The sequence below is a fragment of the Balaenoptera ricei genome, chromosome 2 (assembly GCF_028023285.1).
Source record: "Balaenoptera ricei isolate mBalRic1 chromosome 2, mBalRic1.hap2, whole genome shotgun sequence".
Classification (NCBI taxonomy): domain Eukaryota; kingdom Metazoa; phylum Chordata; class Mammalia; order Artiodactyla; family Balaenopteridae; genus Balaenoptera; species Balaenoptera ricei.
Genome location: NC_082640.1, coordinates 2,368,498 through 2,393,308, shown reverse-complemented (window position 1 = coordinate 2,393,308; position 24,811 = coordinate 2,368,498). Strand labels below are relative to the sequence as shown.

The 24,811-nt window shown below is 48.7% G+C and overlaps 1 protein-coding gene and 2 long non-coding RNA genes across 6 annotated transcripts in view; 1 reads left to right on the top strand and 2 right to left on the bottom strand.

The window, feature by feature from the left end:
- Positions 1-1,188: 1,188 nt before the first annotated feature.
- On the bottom strand, positions 1,189-10,511 carry LOC132356539 (uncharacterized). The gene is made up of 2 exons (XR_009499906.1): positions 9,393-10,511; positions 1,189-1,553 (listed from the first exon to the last, which is right to left on the bottom strand). It is a non-coding gene; the product is annotated as an uncharacterized LOC132356539 (long non-coding RNA).
- On the top strand, positions 7,680-12,942 carry LOC132356543 (uncharacterized). The gene is made up of 2 exons (XR_009499908.1): positions 7,680-8,008; positions 9,821-12,942. It is a non-coding gene; the product is annotated as an uncharacterized LOC132356543 (long non-coding RNA).
- A 6,090-nt stretch (positions 12,943-19,032) lies between these two features.
- JCAD (junctional cadherin 5 associated) overlaps positions 19,033-24,811 on the bottom strand; it is a 37,758-nt gene continuing 31,979 nt past the window's right edge. For all 4 annotated transcript variants that reach the window (XM_059909362.1, XM_059909380.1, XM_059909367.1 and 1 more), the window contains one exon: positions 19,033-20,757. In XM_059909362.1, the coding sequence (XP_059765345.1) occupies positions 20,723-20,757 (35 nt within the window). In that variant the 3' untranslated portion in view covers positions 19,033-20,722. The remainder of the gene's footprint in view (positions 20,758-24,811) is intronic.

The window sequence follows — 24,811 nt, the reverse complement described above, 5'->3', positions numbered from 1 at the left end:
AAACTCCCCTAACACGGGAAAGGAAATAGTCAATCAAGTCCAGGAAGTGCAGAGAGTCCCATACAGGATAAATCCAAGGAGAAACACGCCAAGACACGTATTAATCAAACTATCAAAAATTAAATACAAAGAAAAAATATTAAAAGCAGCAAGGGAAAAGCAACAAATAACATACAAGGGAATCCCCATAAAGTTAGCAGCTGATTTTTCAGCAGAAACTCTGCAAGCCAGAAGGGAGTGGCAGGACATATTTAAAGTGATGAAAGGGAAAAACCTATAACCAAGATTAATCTACCCAGCCAGGATCTCATTCAGATTCGATGGAGAAATTAAAACCTTTACAGATAAGCAAAAGTTAAGAGAATTCAGCACCACCAAACCAGCTTTACAACAAATGCTAGAGGAACTTCTCTAGGTAGGAAGCACAAGAGAAGGAAAAGACCTACAATAACAAACCTAAAACAATTAAGAAAATGTTAATAGGAACATACATATCGATCATTACCTTAAATGTAAATGGATTAAATGCTCCAACCAAAGGACATAGACTGGCTGAATGGATACAAAAATAAGACCCATGTATATGCTGTCTACAAGAGACCCACTTGAGACCTAGGGACACATAAAGACTGAAAGTGAGGGGATGGAAAAAGATATTCTAATATATACAATTACTCACCCATGAAAAGAAATGAAATTGAGTTATTTGTAGCAAGATGGATAGACCTAGAGTCTGTCATACAGAGTGAAGTAAGTCAGAAAGAGAAAAACAAATACTGTATGCTAACACATTCATACGGAATCTAAAATAAAAAATGGTTCTGATGAACCTAGGGGCAGAACAGGAATAAAGACGCAGACATAGTGAATGGACTTGAGGACACGGGGAGGGGGAAGGGTAAGCTTGGACGAAGTGAGAGAGTGGCATGGACATATATACACTACCAAATGTAAAATAGATAGCTAGTGGGAAGCAGCTGCATAGCACAGGGAGATCAGCTCGGTACTTTGTGACCACCTAGAGGGGTAGGATGGGCGGGGGGGAGGGAGGCGCAAGAGGGAGGGGATATGGGGATATATGTACATGTATAGCTGATTCACTTTGTTATACAGCAGAAACTAACACAACACTGTAAAGCAATTATACTCCAATAGAAATGTTAAAAAAAAAATTAATGCAAAAGAATCCACGATGAATAAACCATCGAAATTTTAAACAAAGATGGAATCGCCTTTGCTGAATTTTCCTTTTGCCTCAGGGTCCAAGATGGCTTGGCCCCAGCTGCACAGACTCACAGCCACAAGTCCAAGTGCATTGCTCTGCTCTTGGGTACGCACGACCCTGTCCTGGGGTGCAGGCATGTGTCCTCACTTCTTTGTGAAGCATGACCGTTAGATGGAACCCCGATGGCTGAGTGCTCCATGTTCTGAAACTCTCTTTCCCTTTCCCCTCTTTGGATGCCTCGGAAATGGAGTTTTGCTGTGTTTTGTTTTGCTTTGTCGACGTTTGCCAGAACATAAACCAGAGAACTTCCAATCGTTATTGGCTTGGCCTAGGAAAGTAAAAACACATAAATAATTTAAATGGCACCCCATCAATCTAGAGACGCAGCCTCAGAGGCCTACGGGCCGGACAGGGGCGACGTGCAGACCTCACAGTCGGGTGGGAAAGAACCCAGCCTAGAGACCTGAAGCAGAAGAGTCTTCTCCTCTCAGGTTCCCGGGCCTCCTGCGAGTCTTCCTTGTCTGTAACACACAACACTCACACTCACACACACATTCACACACACTCTCACACACAGACACACACACAGACACATACACAGACACACAAACACACACAGATACACACACAGACACACACACACTCACACAGACACACAAACACAGACACACACACATAAGATATTCACACACACACACATCCATGTTGGCTATTTAATTATTTGTGTTTGCCAGAAAATTGAAACTCACCCTTTTAGGGAGTTGAAACAACAAAAGTTGAAATGATTTGTGTCACATTGAGTATATGTATTAATGCAGAAGACTGAACAAGTAAATTGTGTGTGCGTGTGCGTGTGTGTGTGTGTGTGACAGAGAGAGAGAGAGAAAATCCTCCCAGGAGCACTGAGGACCCTGATGACGTCATCCAGTGGCTATTGCGGTGCAGACGTGCGGTTCAGGGCCGAGCCCCTCGCGGCTGCCCCAATGCCAGGGTGACAGGGAGCAGCCCCACGTGGCTGCTGACATTGGGAACAGCCCGGGCGTGGCCCGGCTTCTGAGTCACCCGGCCTGCGGACCCAGTTCACCAGAAGGGGATGGTAGGTGTCCAGCGCTTTGCTATAGATTTTGTTTCCAGGCGCGAGGCCTTCTTTGTTGCAGGCGGGAGAAAGTTCGATACATCACGTCCAAGAGGAGCCCCATGATGACGAAGGATGGTCCAGCAGGTGAGGGGGCGGGAGGGAAGACTCGGCTTGTCTGCCTTCCCAGGGATCAAAAAGTGCACCTTAGAAATCAGTAGACGGTCGGGGTGGGCTATTCATCTCGGAAAATTACCTGTTCATCACATGTTCATTACAGCCACTTGTGGTTTACTCTCCTGGGAGCTTTCGGTGAAAGGGATGGACGACGTGATTCCTGCCTTCGGGGGGCTAATAGGATCATCGATAACTAATAGAATAATTGATTATGAAATAATGACACTGTTTGAGGACCGGTCTGCAGAATCAGTTTTTTGAATCAGCACGACCCCTTCTACACACACCGTCATTGACTGGTAGAGACGGGACTCGGAGTGGTTCGGCCAACTCTGTGACTTCAGACTGGTGCTTTGCAAAGTGTGGCCCCTGACAGGTGGCACCGCCAGCATCACCATCATCACGGGAGCTTGTGAGAAATGCCGGTTCTCAGGCCCCACCACTGCCCTATGGAATCAGAAGCTCCAGGAGGGGGTCCAGAAGACTGTTTTAACAAGCCTTCCAAGTGGTCCTGAAACACACTCACACGTGAGGACATGGCCTTAGGCACGTGTCTTGATCCCTTTGGCCTTATTCCCCTCAGCGCCCACAGTGGGAAAGGGTGCATGTCACAGTCTATGCCTTTAAGTGATGGGGATCAAGGAGGCTAATCAAAGCACCTGATAGATACTAAGGACATCAACAAATTATCACCATAAAGAAGATGTGGTATATATACAACGGAATATTACTCAGCCGTAAAAAAGAATGAAATAATGCCATTTACAGCAGCACGGATGGACCTAGAGATCATTATACTGAGAAAGGCAAATATCATATGGTATCACTTGTATGTGGAATCAAAAATTAATGAACTTATTTACAAAACAGAAACAGACTCGCAGACATAGAAAACAGACTTATGGTTTCCAAAGGGGAAAAGCAGGGGGAGGGGTAAATTAGGAGTTTAGGATTAGCAGATACAATCTACTATATATAAAATAAACAACAAGGACTTACTGTATAGCACAGGGAACTATATTCAGTATCTTGTAATAACTTAAAATGGAAAAGAATCTGAAAAAAATATATATATATATAACTGAATCACTTTGCTGTACACCTGAAACTAACACAATGTTGTAAATCAGCTATACTTCAATTAAAAAAATAACAATTATCACCAATGCAAAGCATACAGCTTAAACCAGCAACTTTTGGCAATGACTAGGGCGTTCTGTTTCAGGAGAGGCCCTCATCACAGAAGACGTCCCAGAGGTGCCTCCCACACAAGACCATACTTTAAACACCCACATCAGGATTAAAACCCATCACGCATCCTAAGCAGGGCTGGTTCAAGGGGCTCAGCAGCCCCTGAGTGGACGGGATTCCACATCTTCAGATGCACAGGCCCAGCGGGGGTGGGTGCCGGGCCAGACAGGCTGGAACATTTTTCTTCAGTTCCTGAGGAGGGAGTGGTAATAAACTCAGGAGAGAAACGTCCAGGAAGGCTTAGGAAAATTACCCTATCACCTTAGAGGCAAGTTACATGTACAATAGTGAATAGAAGAGAGGAGTTTGCTTTTTATGAGACACTGGGGAAAAGATTACACAGACGGGCCACAGAAAACCACCCCACCATTAAAACCAGAGTGTTAAATCTACAGGCACAGTGGAGTATGAAAAAAGAGGAAGTTTAGGATAGAAATTCTCGAACTGATCAAATAGTCTGTTTGTAATATCAATTTCTCACATGGCAGTATTTTTACTTTTTTATCGTGGCAAAATATATATAAAATTTGCCATTTTTTTCATAAACATACTTGTCTGAGTACTTTTTTTTTTTTTTTGGCTGTGTTGGGTCTTCGTTGCTGCGTGCAGGCTTTCTCTAGTTGTGGCTCGCAGGCTTCCGTAGTTGTGGCACGTGGGCTCAGTAGTTGTGGCGCACAGGCTTAGTTGCTCCGCGGCATGTGGGATCTTCCCGGGCCAGGGCTCGAACCTGTGTCCATTGGCAGGTGGATTCTTAACCCCTGTGCCACCAGGGAAGTCCCTAAATGTCACCATGTTAACCATTCTAAGTGTACAGTTGAGTGGCATTAAGCACATTCACATTACTGTGCAACTATCACCACCAGCCACCTTCAGAACTTTTTCATCTTCTCCAACTGAAATCTGTACCCACTCAATACTAAGTCTCCCCCTGGCAACCACCATTCTACTTTGTTTCTATGAATTTGACAAGAATTTGACTAGTCTAGGTACTTCACATAAGAGGAATCTTACAGTATTTACCTTCTGTGACTGGCTTATTTCAGTTACCATAATGTCTTCAAGTGCTTCCAGGTTGTAGTGTGTGTCAGAATTCCTTCCTTCTTAAGGCTGGGAAATATTCTGTTGTATGTCTATACCACATTTTGTGTATGCGTGCATCTACCGATGGACAGTATTTTTGACTTTCAGTCTCCTACATGCTCACTACGTGGAAAGGTGGAAAATAAATGAGGCGTCTGTAACACACTTTGCATAGCTGGAAGGGAGTCATTACCCCAGGCGGTTAGTCAGCGGGCAAGCGCACCCCAGATGTCACTGCTCACGGCTGGCTTGAGAAGCGATGGAAAAATGTGACCTAAATGTCCATTCGTATAAAAACAGATATGATCAGGGTAATGTGAATGGTGATGTCAGCTCTTCTGTCAAGAAGCTCCCAGCAACAGCATTCTGAAATACCAGAAATAATGGCACCGTGGTATACACTTATCTGGCAAAGGTTTACATGCACACACTGAGCCTGCGTCCACTAATAGTGATGACGGTGATACTTAGTGTCGGTGTTGATGATTCTGTTTTCAAATTAGTACTGTGTTTATTTCAGAAGAGCTACCGTCTTTCTAAGTGGTGTATAAACGCTTTTAGGATGGAAACGTTCAAAGTGCTAAATCACTGGGGAAGGAAACAGTGCATTTTTGCTTTCTCCTTTGTTCCAAAGTCTGCCTTATTAGGGTCCTAGTAAAGAGTTAAACTTCTGTTCAACTAAAAGGGAAGTAGCCAGGAAACAGGGGCTACCAACAGGCTGACCATCAGTGGGCAATGGCTTGGATGTGTGTGTCAATCAATAAACAAGAAGCATCACTGTCTATCGGCCTGTGATCCTGTCTCTGAAACCTCCCCATTGCCTCTTTTGATAAGAAACAGGAGACAAGGCCCTGCTGCTCCCAGCCCTCGCTGCCCTTGGCCCCTCACACACCAGCTTCCCTCCCCGTTGGCCCCCGTTGCAGACTGAATAGGATGCAGGTGTCGTTATTCAGGGTCTGCTTACTCAGCAGAGTGGAAGGGGAGAAGAAAAGTTCAGCTCCACATGTGCAAGGAAGCAAATGGCTCTCCAGGGGGGGGAGAGGAAACCCCGGCCAGCATTTGTGTAGGAAGAGCTGTGTGCTGGGGGAATATTTCATTCATGTGAGCTAGTGAGGCAGCAAAGGGGTGATTAACACATTATTCACCTCAAATCAGGAACCTAAGGGAACCAAGAGAGATGAATCCCTTTCCATCCCTCATGGGATCCCCCACAGAACAGGTCTTGTCGTTTTCCTTTGTGCCTCTATGTTTATTAATAAAGAACTGGACCGATGTAGACCTCTCAGGTGTCTTACTCACCACATCTGGGCTGAGCAGGTGAAACTATTCAGGGTTATCCCCCATCTGGGACAATTTCCACCACATAACTCGTGGAAGTCTACGCCCTTCACAAACTGACCCCACGCAGATCCCGATGCAATGCAGTGGGAATGGCACGCATCACCAATGTGGTGTCCTAGTCCCAAGAAACAAGAGTTGGAAGAACTCCTTCAGAAAAGCCCATAGTTGAAGAATGCCAAATGTCCTGCTTCACTTCGGGGGACTTGAAATTCCCACCCAGCTATGAGTCAAGACATCCCATGCTCTGTGCTTTCCTGTACACTGTTCCTTCCTGTAGAAAGTTCTTTCCTCACTTCTCCCCGTAGAGATCACTTGCTCACTGTTCAAAATGCATCCCAAACTCTCTGCTCCTCTGGGAAGTCTCCGTGAGCCTCGCCAAGCACTGAATTGTGTTATCTCCCCTGATTCCAAATCCATTTATTTATAGATACCTCTACTCTGCTGCTTACAATCTGCTCACTGCACTGAAATTCTCTCTGTCCCTCTCTCTGTCTCTCCGTCTCTGTCTCTTTCTCAGAAGACATTGAGTATCTCTGGCCTGGGGACTAACTGCGTGCTTGGCAGAAGGTAGTTGTTGAATGAAGGAACAGTAAATCACCATGTACATCCAGAAGGCCACGTGGAATTGCAGAGCTGGGACATAGAAGGGAACAAGGCATTAATCCACCAGCTTATCAGTTCAGTTGGCTGCCACCTGGCACAGAGCAGAGACCTGAAAAAATGGGATTTAATCAGAAGGGAGGGATCTTAGGCCTCCCAGTACCTGGGCCCTACTGCTTTCTCCACCTGCCACGCTCGGAGGAGCCTGCCTGCAGTGGGGTAAGGACACGCAGCCACCGGCTTACAGGTGTTTCCAACACGTGAATGTCTGCACCACATGTTTTGGGATCTCCGGGAAGCTCAGCCATCAGACGTCATGCCGCGTTTTGTTCTCGTCTGTCCCCACCGTGGAGAATCCAGCCCTCCCCCAGTGCCTCTCGACCCATCACTGCCACCTTCCCCGCGCAAATTCACCCCTCAGCCTGGAAGCAGGCGGTTTAGCACAGAGCAGGGAACACCTGGACCGCAACAGACTTGAGCTAGAATTTCCTACTTGAGACTTCCGGTGGCCCCGCAGAGGACCGCTATTCGGGAATAATTCCGTGTTGGGCAAAGACCAGGGGGACCCCGATTTGTAAACGGGGACTCTTTCCTCAACCGCTTGAGGATGTTTGGACCCAACAACTGCTGCTCCGGGGACGGGGAGGAGAGGCTCGCTGAGGACCACCGTCAGCTGGGGAGCGTTAAACGTGGGAGTCGCACGTGTTGCGCACACACACCATCACGCCCACACACGCACACACAGTGCACGCACGAGGAACGCGCTCACGTCACACGGGCACACGGCGCGCCGCGCACACCCCAGGGCTTCCGAGACCCGGCTGGGCACTTCCTACAACTGGCCAGCAGGGGGCAGCATTGCGAAGGCTGGAGGACAAGGACTGCGCGTCGGGGGCGCGCGCGGAGAGGGAGGATTAACGAACCGGGCAACCCGCGTCCGGTGCGTATGTGCCAGGCCCTGCGCTCGGTGCCTCGGGGCCCGCGGTGAAGAACACGGGGACATCTCCTGTTCCTGCCAAACCTCTCCAGAGTGGGCTTCATGCAGAGCCAGCGCGTGGCCGCCTGGCTGAGGCCGGAAGGGCAGGGGAGTCGCTGCCTTAGATGCAGACGCTACAGGCTTGTGACGCTGGGCGAGCACGCCACCCCTGCCCCTTTCCGGGAACACGTCGTGGCCGACAGAGCAGCGTCACCCAGGAGAGCTGTACTGGGAGCCACACATGCAGGCCTCGTTGGTGACTTTCAAACAGGAGAAGAAGCAGGTGAAACTAATTTAGTACTGTGTTCCATTTAACCCAATATACTAAAGTAGTATTTCCATGTGTAATATGCAAATACTGAGCTATTTTGCATGTGTGTTTTGAAGTCTTCAAAGCCGGGGCGTAGTTTACGCTTTTACAGTGTACGTCCCCGCGAGGACAGCACACCACAGGGGCTTCTCCGTGTGGCGCAGGTCCGGCGGCCGTGGGAGCCCGCTGGGCGCTCTCCCAAAGCCCCCGAGCCTGGGAGGAGGGACGAGGACCCACTCTGTGCCCAAGCCCCACAGTACGAATCTGGTGTCGTTCAAGACTTGTCACCAAAATACCAGATGCCAGCCAAGCCCATTTCTTTTCCTCTTTCCAGTGTGCACCCTACCCTTCTCTCCACACACACACTGGTACACACACAAACAAATACACACAAACACGCACACAAAATGTTTGGAACCTGCAGTCGGAGTTCCCTCAGAGGTCTCTTTTATTAAAAAATACACAGCAAAGGGACAGAAGGTTGGCCACTGTGGAGAACAGTATGGAGGTTCCATTAAAAACTAAAAATAGAGCTACCGTATGACCCAGCAATCCCACTCCCGGTCGTATATCCAGAAAAGATGAAAACTCTAATTTGAAAAGATACCTGCACCCCAGTGCTCATAACAGCACTATTTACAGTAGCCAAGACATGGAAGCAACCTAAGTGTCCATTGAGAGAGGAATGGATAAAGAAGATGTGGTACGTATATACCATGGAATATGACTCAGCCATAAAAAAGAATGAAATAATGCCATTTGCAGCAACGTGGATGGACCTAGAGATGATCATACTAAGTGATGTAAGCCAGACAGAGAAAGACAAATACCATATGATATCACTCATATGTGGAATCTAAAAAATAGTACAAATGAGCTTAGTTACAAAACAGAAACAGACTCACAGACATAGAAGACAAACTTTTGGTTACCAAAGGGGGAGGGAGGAGGGATAAATTAAGACTATGGGATTAACAGATACACACTACTATATGTAAAATAAACAACAAGGATTTACTGTCTAGCACAGGGAACTATATTCAATATCCTGTAATAACCTGGGAAACAAACACAGTAACTTGAAAAGATATCTGCACCCATGTTCATTGGAACATTATTTACAATAGCCAAGATGTGGAAACAACCTAAGGGTCCATAGATGGATGAATGGAGAAAGAAACTGTAATAAATATATATATATATGGAGAGAGGTTTGGAGGAAATGCTGTTTTTAATTAGGTAATTAAATTTTCCAGATGTCTCCTCTGATGTGTGTTAGCTGACCTGGGAAATAGCTCTAAACTTCCGGAACCTCTGTTGCTTCGCCTGTAAAACAGGAATAAAAATATCTGCGTACCTGGCTCGCAGGATTGTGGTGAATAAGGGTTTTTCGGCTTTGGCTGAAAGGGGTTCCGAACTGTGAAGGCTCTGAAGCTGCCGCCCGCCCTGTAAGCGCGGCTGTCCCAGTGTCACAGACGGCGGCAGAAGACAGAAGCGTCCTGGGTCAGGAGGAGGGGCTGCGCAGCTGTCAGCAATGGCATTTAGCGGGGCGGCAGCATTTTCTTGCCCCGGATCCAGCTCCCTAACTGCCAGCTGGCACAGGGCGGAGTAAAGAGGGCCAGGTGACACCTGCCGCGGGACAGGAGCCCTGAGCTAAGGAAATGCACCCGGTCAGAGGGGCGATCAGCCTGAGCTTGGTCCCCGAGGGAGATGGTCTTCATCCCGCTGAGCCGTCAACAAACCTGCCCTTTGCCCGGGTGACAGATACTGTCTCTGTCTTTCCAGACTGTTCATTCTGTAAACATCCTTGGAAAGCTGGTGGAGAGCAAAATCTAGAACAAGAGCAGTCAGCAGCAGGGCAGGGGCCCCACAGAGAGCTGTCCCCCGATAAAAGCGCCATGTGACGTGTAAGTACCGGGCGTCCATCTGGTGTTCTCGATGCACTGATGCTGACAATTGTCCCCTGTGAGGGGAGGGGCCGAGACGACCCCACTGTGTTGCTTATGCGGAAGGGGAGCTGGGGCAGGAAGAGGTGAAGTAGTTGCCCCAGGCCGCCTGGCTACTTGGTGAATGGCCGAGTCTAACCCTGAGAAATCTGGACTCCGGGCCACTGGCAGCATGATCTCTGATGTCACTCGAGCCCCGTTCATCCCCACGACAACCTACAAGTTACAGCGCCGGGAGCACTCAGCAGTCGCTGCCCTTGGAAACTTCGGAAGCTTCCGAGGCGGAGCGCCTTTGAGAACGGGTGAGACGTGTGCTGAGTAACCGGGCTTCGTCCCGGTCGTCGTGCTGCAGGGGTGGCAGAAGGCTGCAAGGGCGCTCAGGACCCCCAGGAGCAATCCGGACCTGGAGCCGCGCGGGCGGGGGGGCTGAGCCGGGCTGCGGGACGGGGGGCTGGTGGTCAGCCAGCCGCACTCGTGCCGGCACGGCCGCTGCTGCTCTGCCCCCCAAGGATCCGTACCCGAGGGGCAATTGCTCTGCAGTGAAGGTGGCCAGGCTCGAGAGGTCGAGTGGTCTGGCCTGAGGTCTGTCTCCGTGCTTCAACAGGCGTCGGGCAAGGGGCTCTCGCCCGGGCAGGGCTCTGGCTGCGCCCCTGCTGGGAGCGGGGTGCCTGCAGGAGCCCCAGGTCCTGCCCCGTCTCCTCCGGGGCTTGTGCTCGGCCTGGCCTCTTCTCCAGGCCACAGCATGACTGCTGATGAACTCTGATTGAAGAGGGCTTTGCTAAGCTCTCCGCGTGCATTATTTTATCTGATCCTCGTGAAACCCTCTCCATGACAACATGCTGGAGTCACACAGTAAGTGACAAGACGCCTATTCGCCCAAGGCCCCACTGGCTCTAAGGCCCGTATATGCTTTTAACGAAAGGTTTGTGGTTATCTGCGTATTTTCACAGATCAAGTCCGGGTCCAGCAGCAGAATCCCTTAAGAGCCTTTCTTTCGTGCTGGCCCATTGCAGCAAAGTACCTCAACCCGGATCTTAGATGAGTAGGTCTGGGGGTTCTGTTTGCGGGAAAAGCTGCCAGCCCTCCCCGCAGCCCCGAGGGATCAGATGATCTGGACCAGCTCGCTCCTCGGCATGAGCCGACGCTGCCCTCTAGTGTCTGAACACCGGTGGGACACCTCCTGTAAGGATGCTCTGGACGGCGGCCCCCGCCATCCCTGGAACCACAGAACAGAGCCCACACCTCGGAGCCCTGAGCAGTGGGCCACTTCCCAGCGTCTGCCCACACAGACAGCCAGGCGCTGCCTGCAAATCCCAAGCATGCCTGGCCTGAGCGGGGCTGCCAGCACCCTCCAGCAGGCTCTGCTCTACGGAAGGGCTTTTTTCTCTGGTGGGGATTTTGGGACACCCTTTGCCACAGTCGGTCATCCCTGAAGGCGTTTATCTCAACGGCCAAGGGCCAGTGTTGATATTTGGCTGGGATGCCAACTCGGATTCCATGACCCTCAAATGTTCTGTATTTCCTAGTCTCTCCCAAGTGACCATCCCTTTAGAAACCAAGGATATTTCCAAAGACATGAGTCTGAGCACTAAGAAACACAGCCGCTCCTTGTGTGAGGCTTTTGGAGAATGCACAAAAAGCAGAGATGCCTCTAATGATTTTTAGCCTTTGAAGAAGTGTCAGAGGAAGGCTCTGAGGTCAACTTGACCCTCAGGTATAAACCGGGTGGGTGAGAGGTGAGATATCCCAAGGCACCCAGCCCAGGTCAATCTAGCACTGATGGTTGCCAGGTAGGCATAGGGTCAAAGGGCAGAGAGCCAATCTCTTGAGCACACACCCTCTCCGGGTGATTCTTGATATCCCTGAAGGCCCTGACCTCAGGCATTTGCAAGTTATAAAAATTCCTGGATGCCTTGAGAGCACACGATTCTCCCTGTAAATGCAGCAGCATATAATGAACAATGGAATTGCCCGTGTCCCAGTCAGAAGCTTTGTCACTGTCATGCTGTGTTAACAAGCAAACAAGAACATTTCAAGAACATACACAGTAAGCACTGGTTTCTCACTCACACTTCTGTGGGTCAGCTGAGATGACCCTATTTCAAGCTACAGGTCTTTGGATTGACTGGGGTAAGAATGCCATTCATTTTTCCAGAATGAGGGGCTGCTGGGGTGTATCTTCGTGGCAATGGGAGTAAGCCAAACATCACATCCTGTGGACCCCAGTGTGCCTTTGAACTAATTGGTGGGTGGAACACACAGAGCTGTGTGGAGGCCCACGCTGGGCTGGTTCCCTAGTCAGTGATGTACTGAGACCCACCAGCTTCAAACCGGAGGATTTATGTGCAGCCTCAGAAAAATGACCAATTGCCACTTTTCATAAATATCACTCAAGAACAGACAAAACTGTGTAACCAACTTGGCAAAGGCTGAGGAGTGGCCCAACTTCCTAGGACTGGGAGTCTCCACCCAGGCAGGCGCTCGCTGTTGCCATTGTGGGGTTGCCTGTGGAGACGGCCGCTCGGTGGGAATCCTGGTTCTGATCCCAGAGATCACTCGAAGCAAGTGGCCCAGCGGAGATTCTTCGATAAGCCATGAGCAAGGCATATTGAAGAAACCTGCCCCAGACAACCACCTGTTATTTTCATAAGAAGATGTTTTCTCTCTATTGCATGTGATGGCAGGATCTAGGCAATGATTCTGTGACTTGAAACGTCTCTGGATAAAGAAAAAAAGGAACCCCTTCACAGACACCATCCATCGGAGGTACCCAAACTTAATAAAGATGATCTATTGTAAATGAAATAAATTCTGCAAACTTTAGCTTGTTATCCTTCATAGTACAATCTTATGTATGTGGATTGTATCTGAACCAGATATGATATGGGCATGATTATAACTTCGACAGGGGACCCTCTGAGAGTAACAGACATTTATAATAAAGAGAGTCATTTTAAAATATTGGTATAACCTGTGTGGCACAATATTGGTGTGACTCAAACACAGAGTTCTGTCCAAGTTCATCCATGTAGGGCTTCCCAAAGCAAAGCAACTCTCCTGACAGCTTGTATACAAAAAAGGCAGACCCTATGGTAAAATTACAAAACTCTCAAAATGAATCCTCCCAGGACCCATCTTACATTTCTTATTCTTTCCCCAATAGCCATTATAAGTTCCCCTTTTGCTTTCACTTGTAACAGAACTCTGATTATATTCAGATTCATAATGGTGTCCAATTTAAAGGATTACATTTCCCAGCCTCCCTTGCAGCTAGTTTGACCATGTGACTAAGTTCCAGCAAATGGAATAAAAAGCAGAAGAGTGTAGGACTTCCTGGAATTCTCTTTAAAGGAGGCTAACCTACCTGGGAGGAGAAGTCTTCCTCCTGTCAGCTACCTGGAAAGTGTCCGAGATGGCTGGCACTCTGGCAGCTGTCTTGGACCATGAGTTTACCTCGAGGATGGAAGCCACCATGTGAGGATGCTGGAACAGAAAGACGTAAGGAGCCTGGTTCCCCAGTTGCCATGGAGCTGAGACGCTAGCCCTGGACTGCCTGCCTCTGAACTCCATGGAAGTGTGAGAGACGTAAGCTTTTATCTCATTTAAGCTACCGTTGTTTCCAATTCTCTGACATAAGCAGCTGAGCCTGATTCTGACAGATGCATTTAGTATGGTAAGATGTTACCTTTGAATTTCCTGACTAACTGGAGGATCATTCTCTTGTCCTCCTGGGATGAAGCAAGCTAAGATGAACAGCATGCACTTTGGGGTAAAGAAATAGGTTTAAACCCCTCCCCTGCTGCGAGCTGCATCTGTAAGCAATTATTTGTCTTCTCTGTACCTGTTTGTCTTTTGTAAAGCATTGTACATTAAATTAATGCTATAACCTACCTGGCACACAGTAGGGACCCAGTGATGTTGGTTTCCTTGTTTTCCTCCATCCCCATGTTGAGCATTTAATTTTAAATACTCAGAAGAAACTCCAGGTAAATGCACATTTGGGTTTGTTTCTACACGAGCTGACCCTGCTGTGATAACCTTTGAAACTCCAGTGGGGTGAGGCGAGGTCAAAACAACCACAGTTAATGCAGCAGGAAGCACAGGACAGAAGGAGGAACCACGAGAAGGAACAGCAAATAGAGCCTCTATGTGATCCGGCACAAACCTCTGCCTCAAAGAAGAGCTGGGCTCTCCTGCTGAATCCAGACGAAACACCTACTGGGCCTGGGAGGAATAATGCTCAGTTTTCCACGGAGCTGTTGTCCCCCAAATGCCGAGCGATGGGGTGACCGACAGCATTTCCAGCCTGTGAAATACAAGCTGAGCAGCTGGGGGGAGATTTATGCTCGGGGCAGAAGCAGAAAGGCCGACTTAGCTGGTGAGACACAACTTCTCCCAACCTGCGTGCACTGAACTCGTGAGAAAAGAAGGCTACTCAGGCACTGCAGATTAATGCCTTGGACTGACTGCCAGGCTCATAAACATCCCGGTGCCCTGCGCTAACCTAAGAAAAATGTTTGGGAGAATTCAATGTTGTCAGTCTCTTGGCTGGTCCATAACTATGGCAGCGGAGAGAGAAGCATGATAAGTTATTGGAAGGGGGAAGTGGACCACCCCGGTGAAAGAATAAGTCATGGCAGGGCTGCCTGCCCCAGCAATGACCCGGTTCTCTGTCATGCGCAGCCGTAATTTTCAAATTATTTTACTCTTGGACCGTTCTGGCAGCGCAAAAGACCCTATGGACTTCCAATTTTGCCAAAAAATAGTTATATCATCTTAGAGTTGGAAGAAACCAGCTAATTTAATTCAATCCCTTTTCTCCACTTGTGAAGTGTTTCCAGGTGGGTAGAGGAGGTGGCCTCAGTCACAGAGGGTTTATGCAGAGCCAGGCCCAGGACTGGGCCCCCGATTCCTGGCTTGCGTGTTTCATGTCATAGCATTAATTTGGTCAAGGGACTTCTTTTTCAGTTAGGTTCTAATATGTGCCTTGAATTACCAGCTGGCTGGGAATAGCTCTTATTTTAAAACCCGCATCTTAACATGATCTGAAATTTCAGGCTACCGAGAGGGCACTGGAGCTCTTGAGCTTTGAGGCCCACACACGTGGAGCCAGGAAAGAATGAGGGCAACGGTCTGAAAAGCTAATGGGAAAGAGGAAAAAAGAACCACACTTTCTTACAACTCAGAAACAACAGCTTAGCAGTTTACTGGGCTGCTAGAAACACACTGAGAGCCCGACGGGGTACCGAATTTGCATCTACCTCCAGACCCGCGATACTGAAAACAAGGCAGTAAATCCCTGAAGGACCAAGGCCTGGATTTGAAAACCTTCTGTCCGCTTCCCGTGAGTTGCAGGTCTTCGTGCATTTCCGTGCACTGAACACCCATCACCGGTCAGGCCGGGGCTTTTTCATACACTTGATTATTATGTTCAAGGGGTAACAGAGGCAGACGGGGAAACAGAAGTCAGGGAAGGGGCGTGTGCAAGGCCACACGGTTAGGGGTGGAGCCAAAATACAAACTCAGTCCCCAGACCGACTCCAGGCCTCTTCCCACCTTGCGGAAGATGCAGAGAGAAGCTGGAACACCCAGGAGGCGCTCGGTGGGGACCAGAGGTGCCCCAACTCCCTGGGCCCCATGTCCCTGCATCACCGCCCCCATCTGAGCTGCCCTCCTGCAGCCTGCTACCCTCCAGGGGCCAGCCTTTAAGGCTTAGGGGGCGGCTCTCACCCCCAAGGCCAAAGACAACAAACGCAGGTACTTGCAAGCGAAGTCTTTATTTGGAATGCGTGTCACCGAGCGGGTCAACCATCCCGAAATAGCCAGTATTTACATCGCGCAGGGAAACACAAGAAGAGCCCCTTGAAGGCAGTCAGCTGAGCTCTGCCGGGGCCACTCGTCTCCCCCGCTTCACCTCTCCCCAGTCAGGAGGGTCTCGGGGGCAGCCTGATGGGGGCCACGACCGCGGCTGGGAATCGGCCGTGACCCGCCACGTCTTTTCCTGGGACCCTCTCTACCCGCCTTACTATGTTAATACATTATACCGGTGCCCCCAAGAAATGATGGGATTACGGGGCGCCGCCTTCACCAAACGCCCCGCGTTTCCGCCTGTCCCGCTTTGCGTCTCGAGGGCTTCGGCGCAGCGTCGCGCGGGCCGGGCGCGGGGCTGACTTCCATCGCGCGCGCGCGACGCTCCTCCCAGGGCTCTGGCTTCCCTGCCGAACGCACCTGCACTGGGACTGGCCTCCTGTCTCCCTCGGGCCCCTCGACGCTGGCCCCGCTGCGCGTGGGACGAGGGGCCGGAGACCCAGCGGGCGGGCTCACCTCGAGCGGGGGGCTCCCCAGGCAAGGCCCTGGGACGCAGCGCTCGACGACCTGGACTTGCCGGAGGTTCAAGTCCAGTCGCTGAGCAGAGCCCACAGAACAAGGAGCTCCCTGCCCTGTGCAGTGAACGCCGCCGCGATGGGCTCTCAACAGCCGCGGGCGGGGCTCTGCAGGCGCTCTGCCCCGTCCCTCGCGGCCCGCGGACCCGAGACTCCCCCGGGGAGCTGTGAGCTGGGCCCCGTCAACCTTTGCCAGAGGCTGAATTATAGTCTTCACCACTCCCCACACCCCCCTTTTCTTTTTAAAACAAAACATGCAGGCTGGGGGACCATTCTATCTTTCATGTTATTTTATCATCTCCCCCTTCTTGGCTTGGCGGGTCCCCAAGTGGACCAACCCACGCTCCTGGCAAAGGACCTCCCACCAGGCAGACTCTTAAAGGTCACTTGGAATCTGTCTCTTAAATCCTGTCCTGAGAAGCAACTCTCCTCCCACACACAGATGTACAGAATCTGCAGTTCAAAACAAAATAAGAGGAAAATGCGAAAATCCCCCAGGCCTGCAATAGCTTCAGCTTCAGAAACACAGTCCCACCCTTCACTCCATCCCTGGAGCACCAGCTCCTGTGCCCACGTGGACCTGGCGGAACAAAGACAGTCCCAGCAGTAAAGTAACTGCGTACAAGTCTCTAAGCCCAGACCTTCAGAGAGGGATTCTGCTGTACTGGTCACTTACTAGGAGATGTTAACCTGACACTGAATTGTGTATAATTTAGTCATTTTTAAACAAAACAAAAGAATAGCCAAAACACACAAACAGAATCTTGGAGGGTCACGGATGAGGTGGTGGGTTAATCTTATCTTCCATCAGCCCTTTTTGCTCAGAGCTGGGAAGGAGTCGTGTCAACAGAGGACCAGATTCATCACTTTTCCCCAGAAGGCCTAAACCAAGGTGCTATCAGAGCAGGTCATTTCACTGCTGTAAAAAGCGGTCGGTGTCTAGTTTCAGAGTCATTTGAGTTCAAACACTCGGACTTCCATTAACGACAGACAGCCCTTCACCAACAGTCACGTGGAAAAAAAAAGATCTACTGAGAATCTCCACATGAATCAAACCTCAACCTACAACTCTCAGAAGGAAGCCAGGATCTCAGAGAGCGCATACATTTTTAAGGGAGTTTTAAAAAAGGAACCCAAATAGTTAACGTACAACGTGGAAAAGGATTCTGAAGATGCAATCAGGGGCTGTGCATCCTTAGGTGTTTTCTGTGGTCTGCAGAAACGGAAGGTTCAAAACGATACTAAAGATATTTGGTTTTCAATCATTCAGAAATTTTCTTCAAAGAAAGGTAATTGCAGCTATATTAACAACATTTTCCCTTTCTTTTGCAAATCGAGAAATACAAATACATTTCAAATGTGATTCCTCATATAATTTTTTTAGTCCAAACAGCCAAAATTAGAACTTTTGATTTTATAAGCCACCAATTATTAAACAGTAATAGTAAGTCATCTGAATGAGAAAAAGAATGACAAACACAAAATATGAAAACTTCTTTTCCAGCCACAAATGATAACAGAGGGTTGTGTGTGTATAAGAAACAGAAATAATAAAAGAATAATCAGCTGAACTCCAAAACCCCTGGAAAAGCTATTTTTGATTAGAGACTGTATTATTTACCTCAGAATATGCAAGTTTAAAAGCCACATTTTCAAAGTTACCATCCCCACACCTCCCCACCCCTGGAAGACTTATGTACAGGCTGGAATCCAGAAATTAAGGTTAGAAGTATAAATACTGATAACTTCCACTACATTTTCAGAACGCTTTCAGAATGCTATGATACAACAATTCAGAAGAAAGGAAGAGTGTCGCAGTTTGGTTGGTTTGTGATATACATAAGGTTTGGTAATTTCTTCCCTTTAGGGTCCTTCTCTTTCTCTCAAGGAATAAGCTGTAATTGGATTCTTTGGGTTCAAAGAAGTGTTAGATGGGACCAACAAAATGTAAGGGGAGGGCTTCCCTGGTGGCGCAGTGGTTGAGAATCTGCCTGCCAGTGCAGGGGACACGGGTTCGAACCCTGGTCTGGGAAGATCCCACATGCCGCGGAGCGACTAGGCCCGTGAGCCACAACTACTGAGCCTGCGCGTCTGGAGCCTGTGCTCCGCAACAAGAGAGGCCGCGATAGTGAGAGGCCCGCGCACCGCGATGAAGAGTGGCTCCCGCTTGCCACAACTAGAGAAAGCCCTCGCGCAGAAACGAAGACCCAACACAGCCATGAATAAATAAATAAATAACTCTTTTAAAAAAAAAAAAAATGTAAGGGGAAGTCAGAACCGTTAAGAGGTATGTACATGGATGACACAGGCATGTGTCTATGTGCATACGTATATACACACATGCCCTCCTTCATCTGCACTTAACAGGGAGGCACACCCCACGAGGACCCCCCCCCCCCAGGAGCCGCCCTCACTGAGTGCTACCAGATGACCCCCGTGGTTCACCAACTACAGCAGAGTCAAGCGGCCTCTTCCCCACGACATCTTTCCTGGGAAAAACAGTTTCAGCCATTCCTGGCAGAGGCCTGGCCCGTCATCCCCGGGTGTTGTAAGAAGCAGAGAGTCCTCTAATTTCACAGGAACCAAAATCTGGAAAGGAGTGACTATGAGTAACAGGTAAGAACCAAGGCTGCGGAGAAGTGTGTTTGAAAAGACTTTTCAGGACTGCTTGGATTCTGTGTTGTTTATTACCATCCAAATACATGAAGTTCTGATGAAATAAAATCATAAGGTACAGATAAAAACAGGCCATGAAAGCCCAGAGTCATTTTAGGGCCAAACTGCAGACCACCCAATAGTTCACATTTTAGGAATTTGAAATGCCTAAAAATAGATAAGGTGGTTTCTGAAAAAGAGAGAGAGAGAAGGAAAGAAGAAAGAAAGGAAAAAAAAAAAAAAAAAAAAGGAGAGGAAAAGGAGGGAGGGAGGAGACAAGAAACCATTCAGGAAATGTTAGCTCACAAGAACGCCCGACTTAGAAAGAAGTGACAAATGCATAAAAAATGCATAAACTTTGTGCAGGTTAATGCAATAGTAAACAGTAGAATACATAGGCCTCATAATACTTTTGTAATGGCATACATATAATGTCTCTAGCACTTTTGAAAACTATGCAGACGCTAATTAAGGATGATTCTAGATAAAAATACATATTTCTTTAAAGGGGCGGGGTGGGAAGAAGGGAAGTATGGTCTCAGGGCGGATCCCCACAGACATACAAAGATGAAACTATGTTTTTTGGTAATTCTAGTGGATATGGCAGCAAAAATTTGTCATAAGGATGTTGGCTGGTTTTAAGAGGGTTATTTCCAAATATAACCGTACAGCTCTATTTGTAAAAAAATCTTTGTGAAAAGTTAATTTTATTAACCCTGAAAAATGCCTATATTGACATCTCTTTCTAAGATAAACTAAAAGTAGCAGAGTTGTGAACGGGTAAGGGCTATATGCTTTAAAGCAAATGTGAACCCTCTTTGGGTTCCTCTCACACAAAGGGATACAGACTCTTAAATACAATAAACTTCCTTAAAAATCTGCCACCTAACAATTGTTTACATCATAGAAAAATAGCATTTTTGTAAAAAGAAATATAGTTACTTTGTTAAAATGGTCTATTTTAAACCAGCAATTATTTTTCATATAAAGAATTTCTAAACATCCATACAGGAAATAAAAATAGATAATACTGAGTGCAAAGCAGACAACATCATGTTTGCAAACGATCAAAGTATCTCATTGCCAGATAAATAACACTCTTAGTTCATTATGGTACAAGTTTTAATCTTTCGGGAACTTAAAAGCTACAGCTTTATTCTCTGATGGCAAGTTACTTATACGTAAAGTGACTTCAGCAGAAGGCCAGACTGATGAGAAATGGATCATACATATGCGTTCACATTTCCCCAGAACTCAAAGTGCTGACACACTAGCAACGGCCTACATTCCAAACTCCGTGACATGAGCGTGGACCGCAGGCCACGGGGAAGCGAAGGGGGTTTTGCGACATTCACGGTCCTTTTAAAATCATTCATCATATCATCCACGTTTGAGTTTTCACATACAGCCAGATTAACACCAAACTCTTTACCAGCTTGGCTAAACCCATCATTAAGGAGGGTCTTTGTGACTCTTTTCTAAATATAGGTATTAACTCTTCGTGCTATAAAAACAGATGGTTTCAACGGACTACTGCTTTACTTCCACAGAGTGACTCTTTAGGGCTGATGAGTTTCCTGGCGGCAGTGGGGACAGGATATCACAGCGAGGGTCCCAGCTTCCTCCCGGGCGGCGGGGCTGAGGCCAGCTCGGAGATCACTCCGTTAGCAGATGACACAGCCCCGCACCCCACTCGCGCGTCATCACACCCTCTCCACCCTGCTAGGGTCGTACGAGTCTGCAAAAAAGAAAACAAAAGACAAGTAGCGGTATATTCAACTGGTCTGTTGTCTGTTTAATCCTCAGACCAGAAATAAATATGTTTAGGGAACCAAGTCCACATGTGTAGAAACGTTCATTTTCAGACATCTCACCCATCTTATTGGTATTTTTCACTACGGAGTAAAAAGCTATCTAAACAGTCTAAAGGCTGTTTTAAAGGGACGTGTATGACCACTACCTAATCACAGACGGAAAAATGGGAGTTGCTTAGTATTTTGATGGTCCCTTCCTGTTGTTCCCAGTGGAGCATAATTAACTTTAAATGCAACTCTTGTAAAGCAGCAGTGACGCTCTTAGCTGACGGTAAAGAGGATATTTATTGCGTGTGCGTGTAAATTACGACTCTAAGGAAACCTTGCTGCAGAATGCGTGTCCTTGTGATCAGTGATGTCCCAGAAGGGCCTGAGGACCCTGAGACCCTGAGAGCTGGGCTGGCAATGACGGTGCTCCTGTCTCTGACCCGACAGCCGCCAGCAGGCCCTGGGAGTCTGGGCTGCCACGCTGATCTGTTCTGCAGGCACACACACTGGGCCCAGGTGGCCTGGGTTTCCGAAACGGGACACCACACGAAAGAACAACCGTCCTAGACCGTCATTAGGGCTGTGGCTAGGCCCTCGGGGGCCACAGATCTCTGGGGTCCAGGCAAACCTGAGGCTTACGCGTGTGGCTCCCATGGTCAGAATTTCCTGCCACGGCAGCTCAAACGGTTCCTAAGTTCTCAAGAGAAAACACGTAGGAAACCTGGAGGGGTGGTACAATTCGGCAGTTACTACAGCTGTTGCAGAGCCATCTCTTCCCAAAGCCTCTGGACCACGTGCATCCTGGAGGCCGCACGGAGGCCCACCCCTCTGGCAGCAAAATGTTTTGCCGCCTCCTCCGAACACCTTCTCGACGGCCCACGATGTGTTTACGACAAGACACCACAACCGCGATGACTAAGGCAGCGTGTGTCGCACTCGAGCCGCATGCCACAAGCCAGACAGGGCAGGCTCTTCCTGTGGGAAGCAGTCTGCTGCTCTATAAACATCTACTGCACCAAGTGCCCCTCGGTCTGGAAGCAAGCAGAGCTCCCGATGAGTCAGCCGCCTTCCGAGGGTCCACGCTTCACAGCCACCGTGACAGCGTGGGGTGGCAGCTGAGCTACATCTCTGTGCTCAATCGGCCTCATCTTACGTGGATTCGGAGGGACCCCCTGTGAGCAAAGATGCCCTTTTCTCCGCTGAGAATGAGGCGGGTGGGCTCACTGCCGGCAGCAGAGAGGCCTGGAGAGGCTGTGTGTCTATTAAGCCTCCAGTGACACAGCCCCGGGGCCCCGAGCAGCCCACCCGAGGGCGGGTGCACGGAGAGGCCTCCACAGGACATGCCTGCTCCCTGACCGCCACTGCGGAAGCTGAGGGCCCAGAGACAGGGGGCCACGGACAGATTTCTGTAGAACAAGGGGCTCCTTCTTCAGATCATGGGGGGTCGAGGTCCAATAAAAATATAACGTGAGCCACAGCATGTTATTTTAAAGTTTTCAGTAGCCGTGTTAAAGCAAACAAAAGGAAATAGGTGAAATTAATTTCAATGATGTATTTTATTTCACCAGATAAAGCCAAAAGGTTATCATTTCAATAGGTGATCAGTATAAAAATTATTGAGAAGTTTTAGATTTTGGGGGTGAATGTCTTTGAACTCTGGCGTGTGTTTTACGCTTACAGCACACCTCAATGTGGACAGGCCACATTTCAAGTGCTCAGGAGCCATGTGTGACCAGGGGCTACCACACCGGCCAGCAGAGGTCCAGAGAACAGAGAAGTCATTACCCTCGGTATTTGGAATCCTGGTTCCCATGGGCACCATTTCAGGTGAAGACAAATCACTAAGGCCCGCCCTCGTGGGTATTTCGAGTAGGAACACCCTCAAAAGCTATTGCCCTTGAGGACGTGCTGACGCCCAGCCTTCTAACGGCATTATTTGGCATCATTAAACTGCCTCAGGTTCCCCACCGCGGGCCCAAGCAGATAGGCTCCCCCTACTCTTCTCCTGAACTTCTATTAGGAGAGCAGCCAGCAGAGGCTGATGGGACCAGCAGGACCTGATGTGCCAGGATTACACTTCTGACCTGGAACGTAATCCATCCAGCAGAGATGGATTCTATGACCTGAATTAGTTTTGAGCTGCTGACTTCTTAGCTAGAGTCCAAAAAACCACTAAAAAATGTTCACTGAAATGACCATCTTTAAGCTGAAGGAAAGTCTTTATGACACAATGGGTACACAACATAGATAATAAGCTTCTAGAAGGGTGTGTGTGTGTGTGTGTGTGTGTGTGTGTGTGTGTGTGTGTTGTTACAGATATACACGGTATAATCTTGTTGGAAAATTCCAGAACAAAATCTGAATTTAAGCGGCCTGTGAGTTCAGGGGCAGTGAAGGGGGTCCGGCGCACTGGGGTGACAGAGGCAGGGGTTGGGCGGGGACGGAGATGATGACTCTTGTGCCTAAAATGATAAAATACATCAAAAGGAAAGAGTCCAAAAGCTTACGAGCAACAAGCCTTTACTATGTCAATCAAAGACCTCTCAGAAGGACTGGCTTTGAATACTGAGGCCTGGCGACCATCACCTGAAAGGCTGACGGCGTCACCTGAGCTGCTGCACGTGCGCGAAATCGCCCCTGTGGGTCGTGCTATACGGCCACTTCAGGAAGCTCGAGGTAACTATCACCACGAGGAGCTCTCTGCCTTCAGATTTCTGCTCATCTTGTTGTGCGTCAATAACAAATGCACCAGATGGAGAGACAAAAAAGTAATCAAAGTCTCGAACTGTTGGAAACTATGGTTAAAAAATATAAAAGTCATGGGGGTGGGGTGGAGTTTGAATGGCTGGCTAAAACGAAAATCAACATTACCTAGGTGATTTCAGACACCTATCTGGCCCCATTCACGTGTCAAAGGGTCAGGCTACGAATTGAGGGAGTACTGAATTGAACTAGAAAATTTTTGTAACAACATATTCCCCGAAATACGTGGCCATGGACAGAGGCATAGCGATCTTTACAAACCGGTGTTTTCCTTATAACAGGATGTGTCTTACTTTAAAAATCCTTATAATTCTCAGGAGCACTGACAAAAATCATCCTGATTTTATAGATAAAGAAACGCACTTTAAAAGCCTGTGACGATGTCCTTTTAACCAGCACTTTAAAGCCAGGGGGCCTATTTTTGGTGGGGGGAGAGGGTCTCATGCTGCAGCCTGACAAATCCCGATGGCTCACAAAATGGGTCATGGAGTTCTTTCCACCGTAACGGCAAAGGCTCCACATTCCTGGTATTCTCTTCCGCAGCAAAGACCAACTTTGTCAACTCAGATGACCCAAGAGGGCGCCGACAAATGAGTTCTTTCGATCATGGATGCTGTGTGAGGGTGGGAGCAATGTTGGCTCGTAAGAATCACTCTGCATTTGTGGGAAAACTGAAAAAGCGCCAAGGAGATTTTTTTGTTAAACCAAAGTTTCGGGACTCTTCCAGCTGAAACCAGTGATCTTCTCCGTCTCCTTTTAAACCCTTGGATTTCAAAACAGGAAGCAGAGCAGCGAGGGTTGGGGGCCACCCGGTCGGGGCAGCTAGTCAGATGGGAGGGCCTGGCTGATGAGGCCGGGCTGGGGTCGGGGTCCGGGGACAGCGCCGGAACACTGAGGAAGGGGCGCGCTTCACCCTTCCAGCAGAAGGGGCCCTTCTAGTCGGTAGTTTATGATGTGGACTTTGAATTTCCTCTAATCGTGTCTAGGGTATATAATCGATAATCCCCGGCGCCTGAAACAGACATGCCTGAAACAGAGATGCCAAGGGCTCTCTCGCCTGTTCATGTCAGAGCCGAGAGGGTGAACAGGTGTTTGGGGGCGTCACTGTCGCTGTCATGGGAACCTGCCTTGTGGTTCTACATGCTGAAGAAGGCTCAGGGGACACGTGAAGGTGAGAGGACGCAGGACTCATGGGCCTGCAGGATGCTGCGGCCAGAGCCAGCTCCC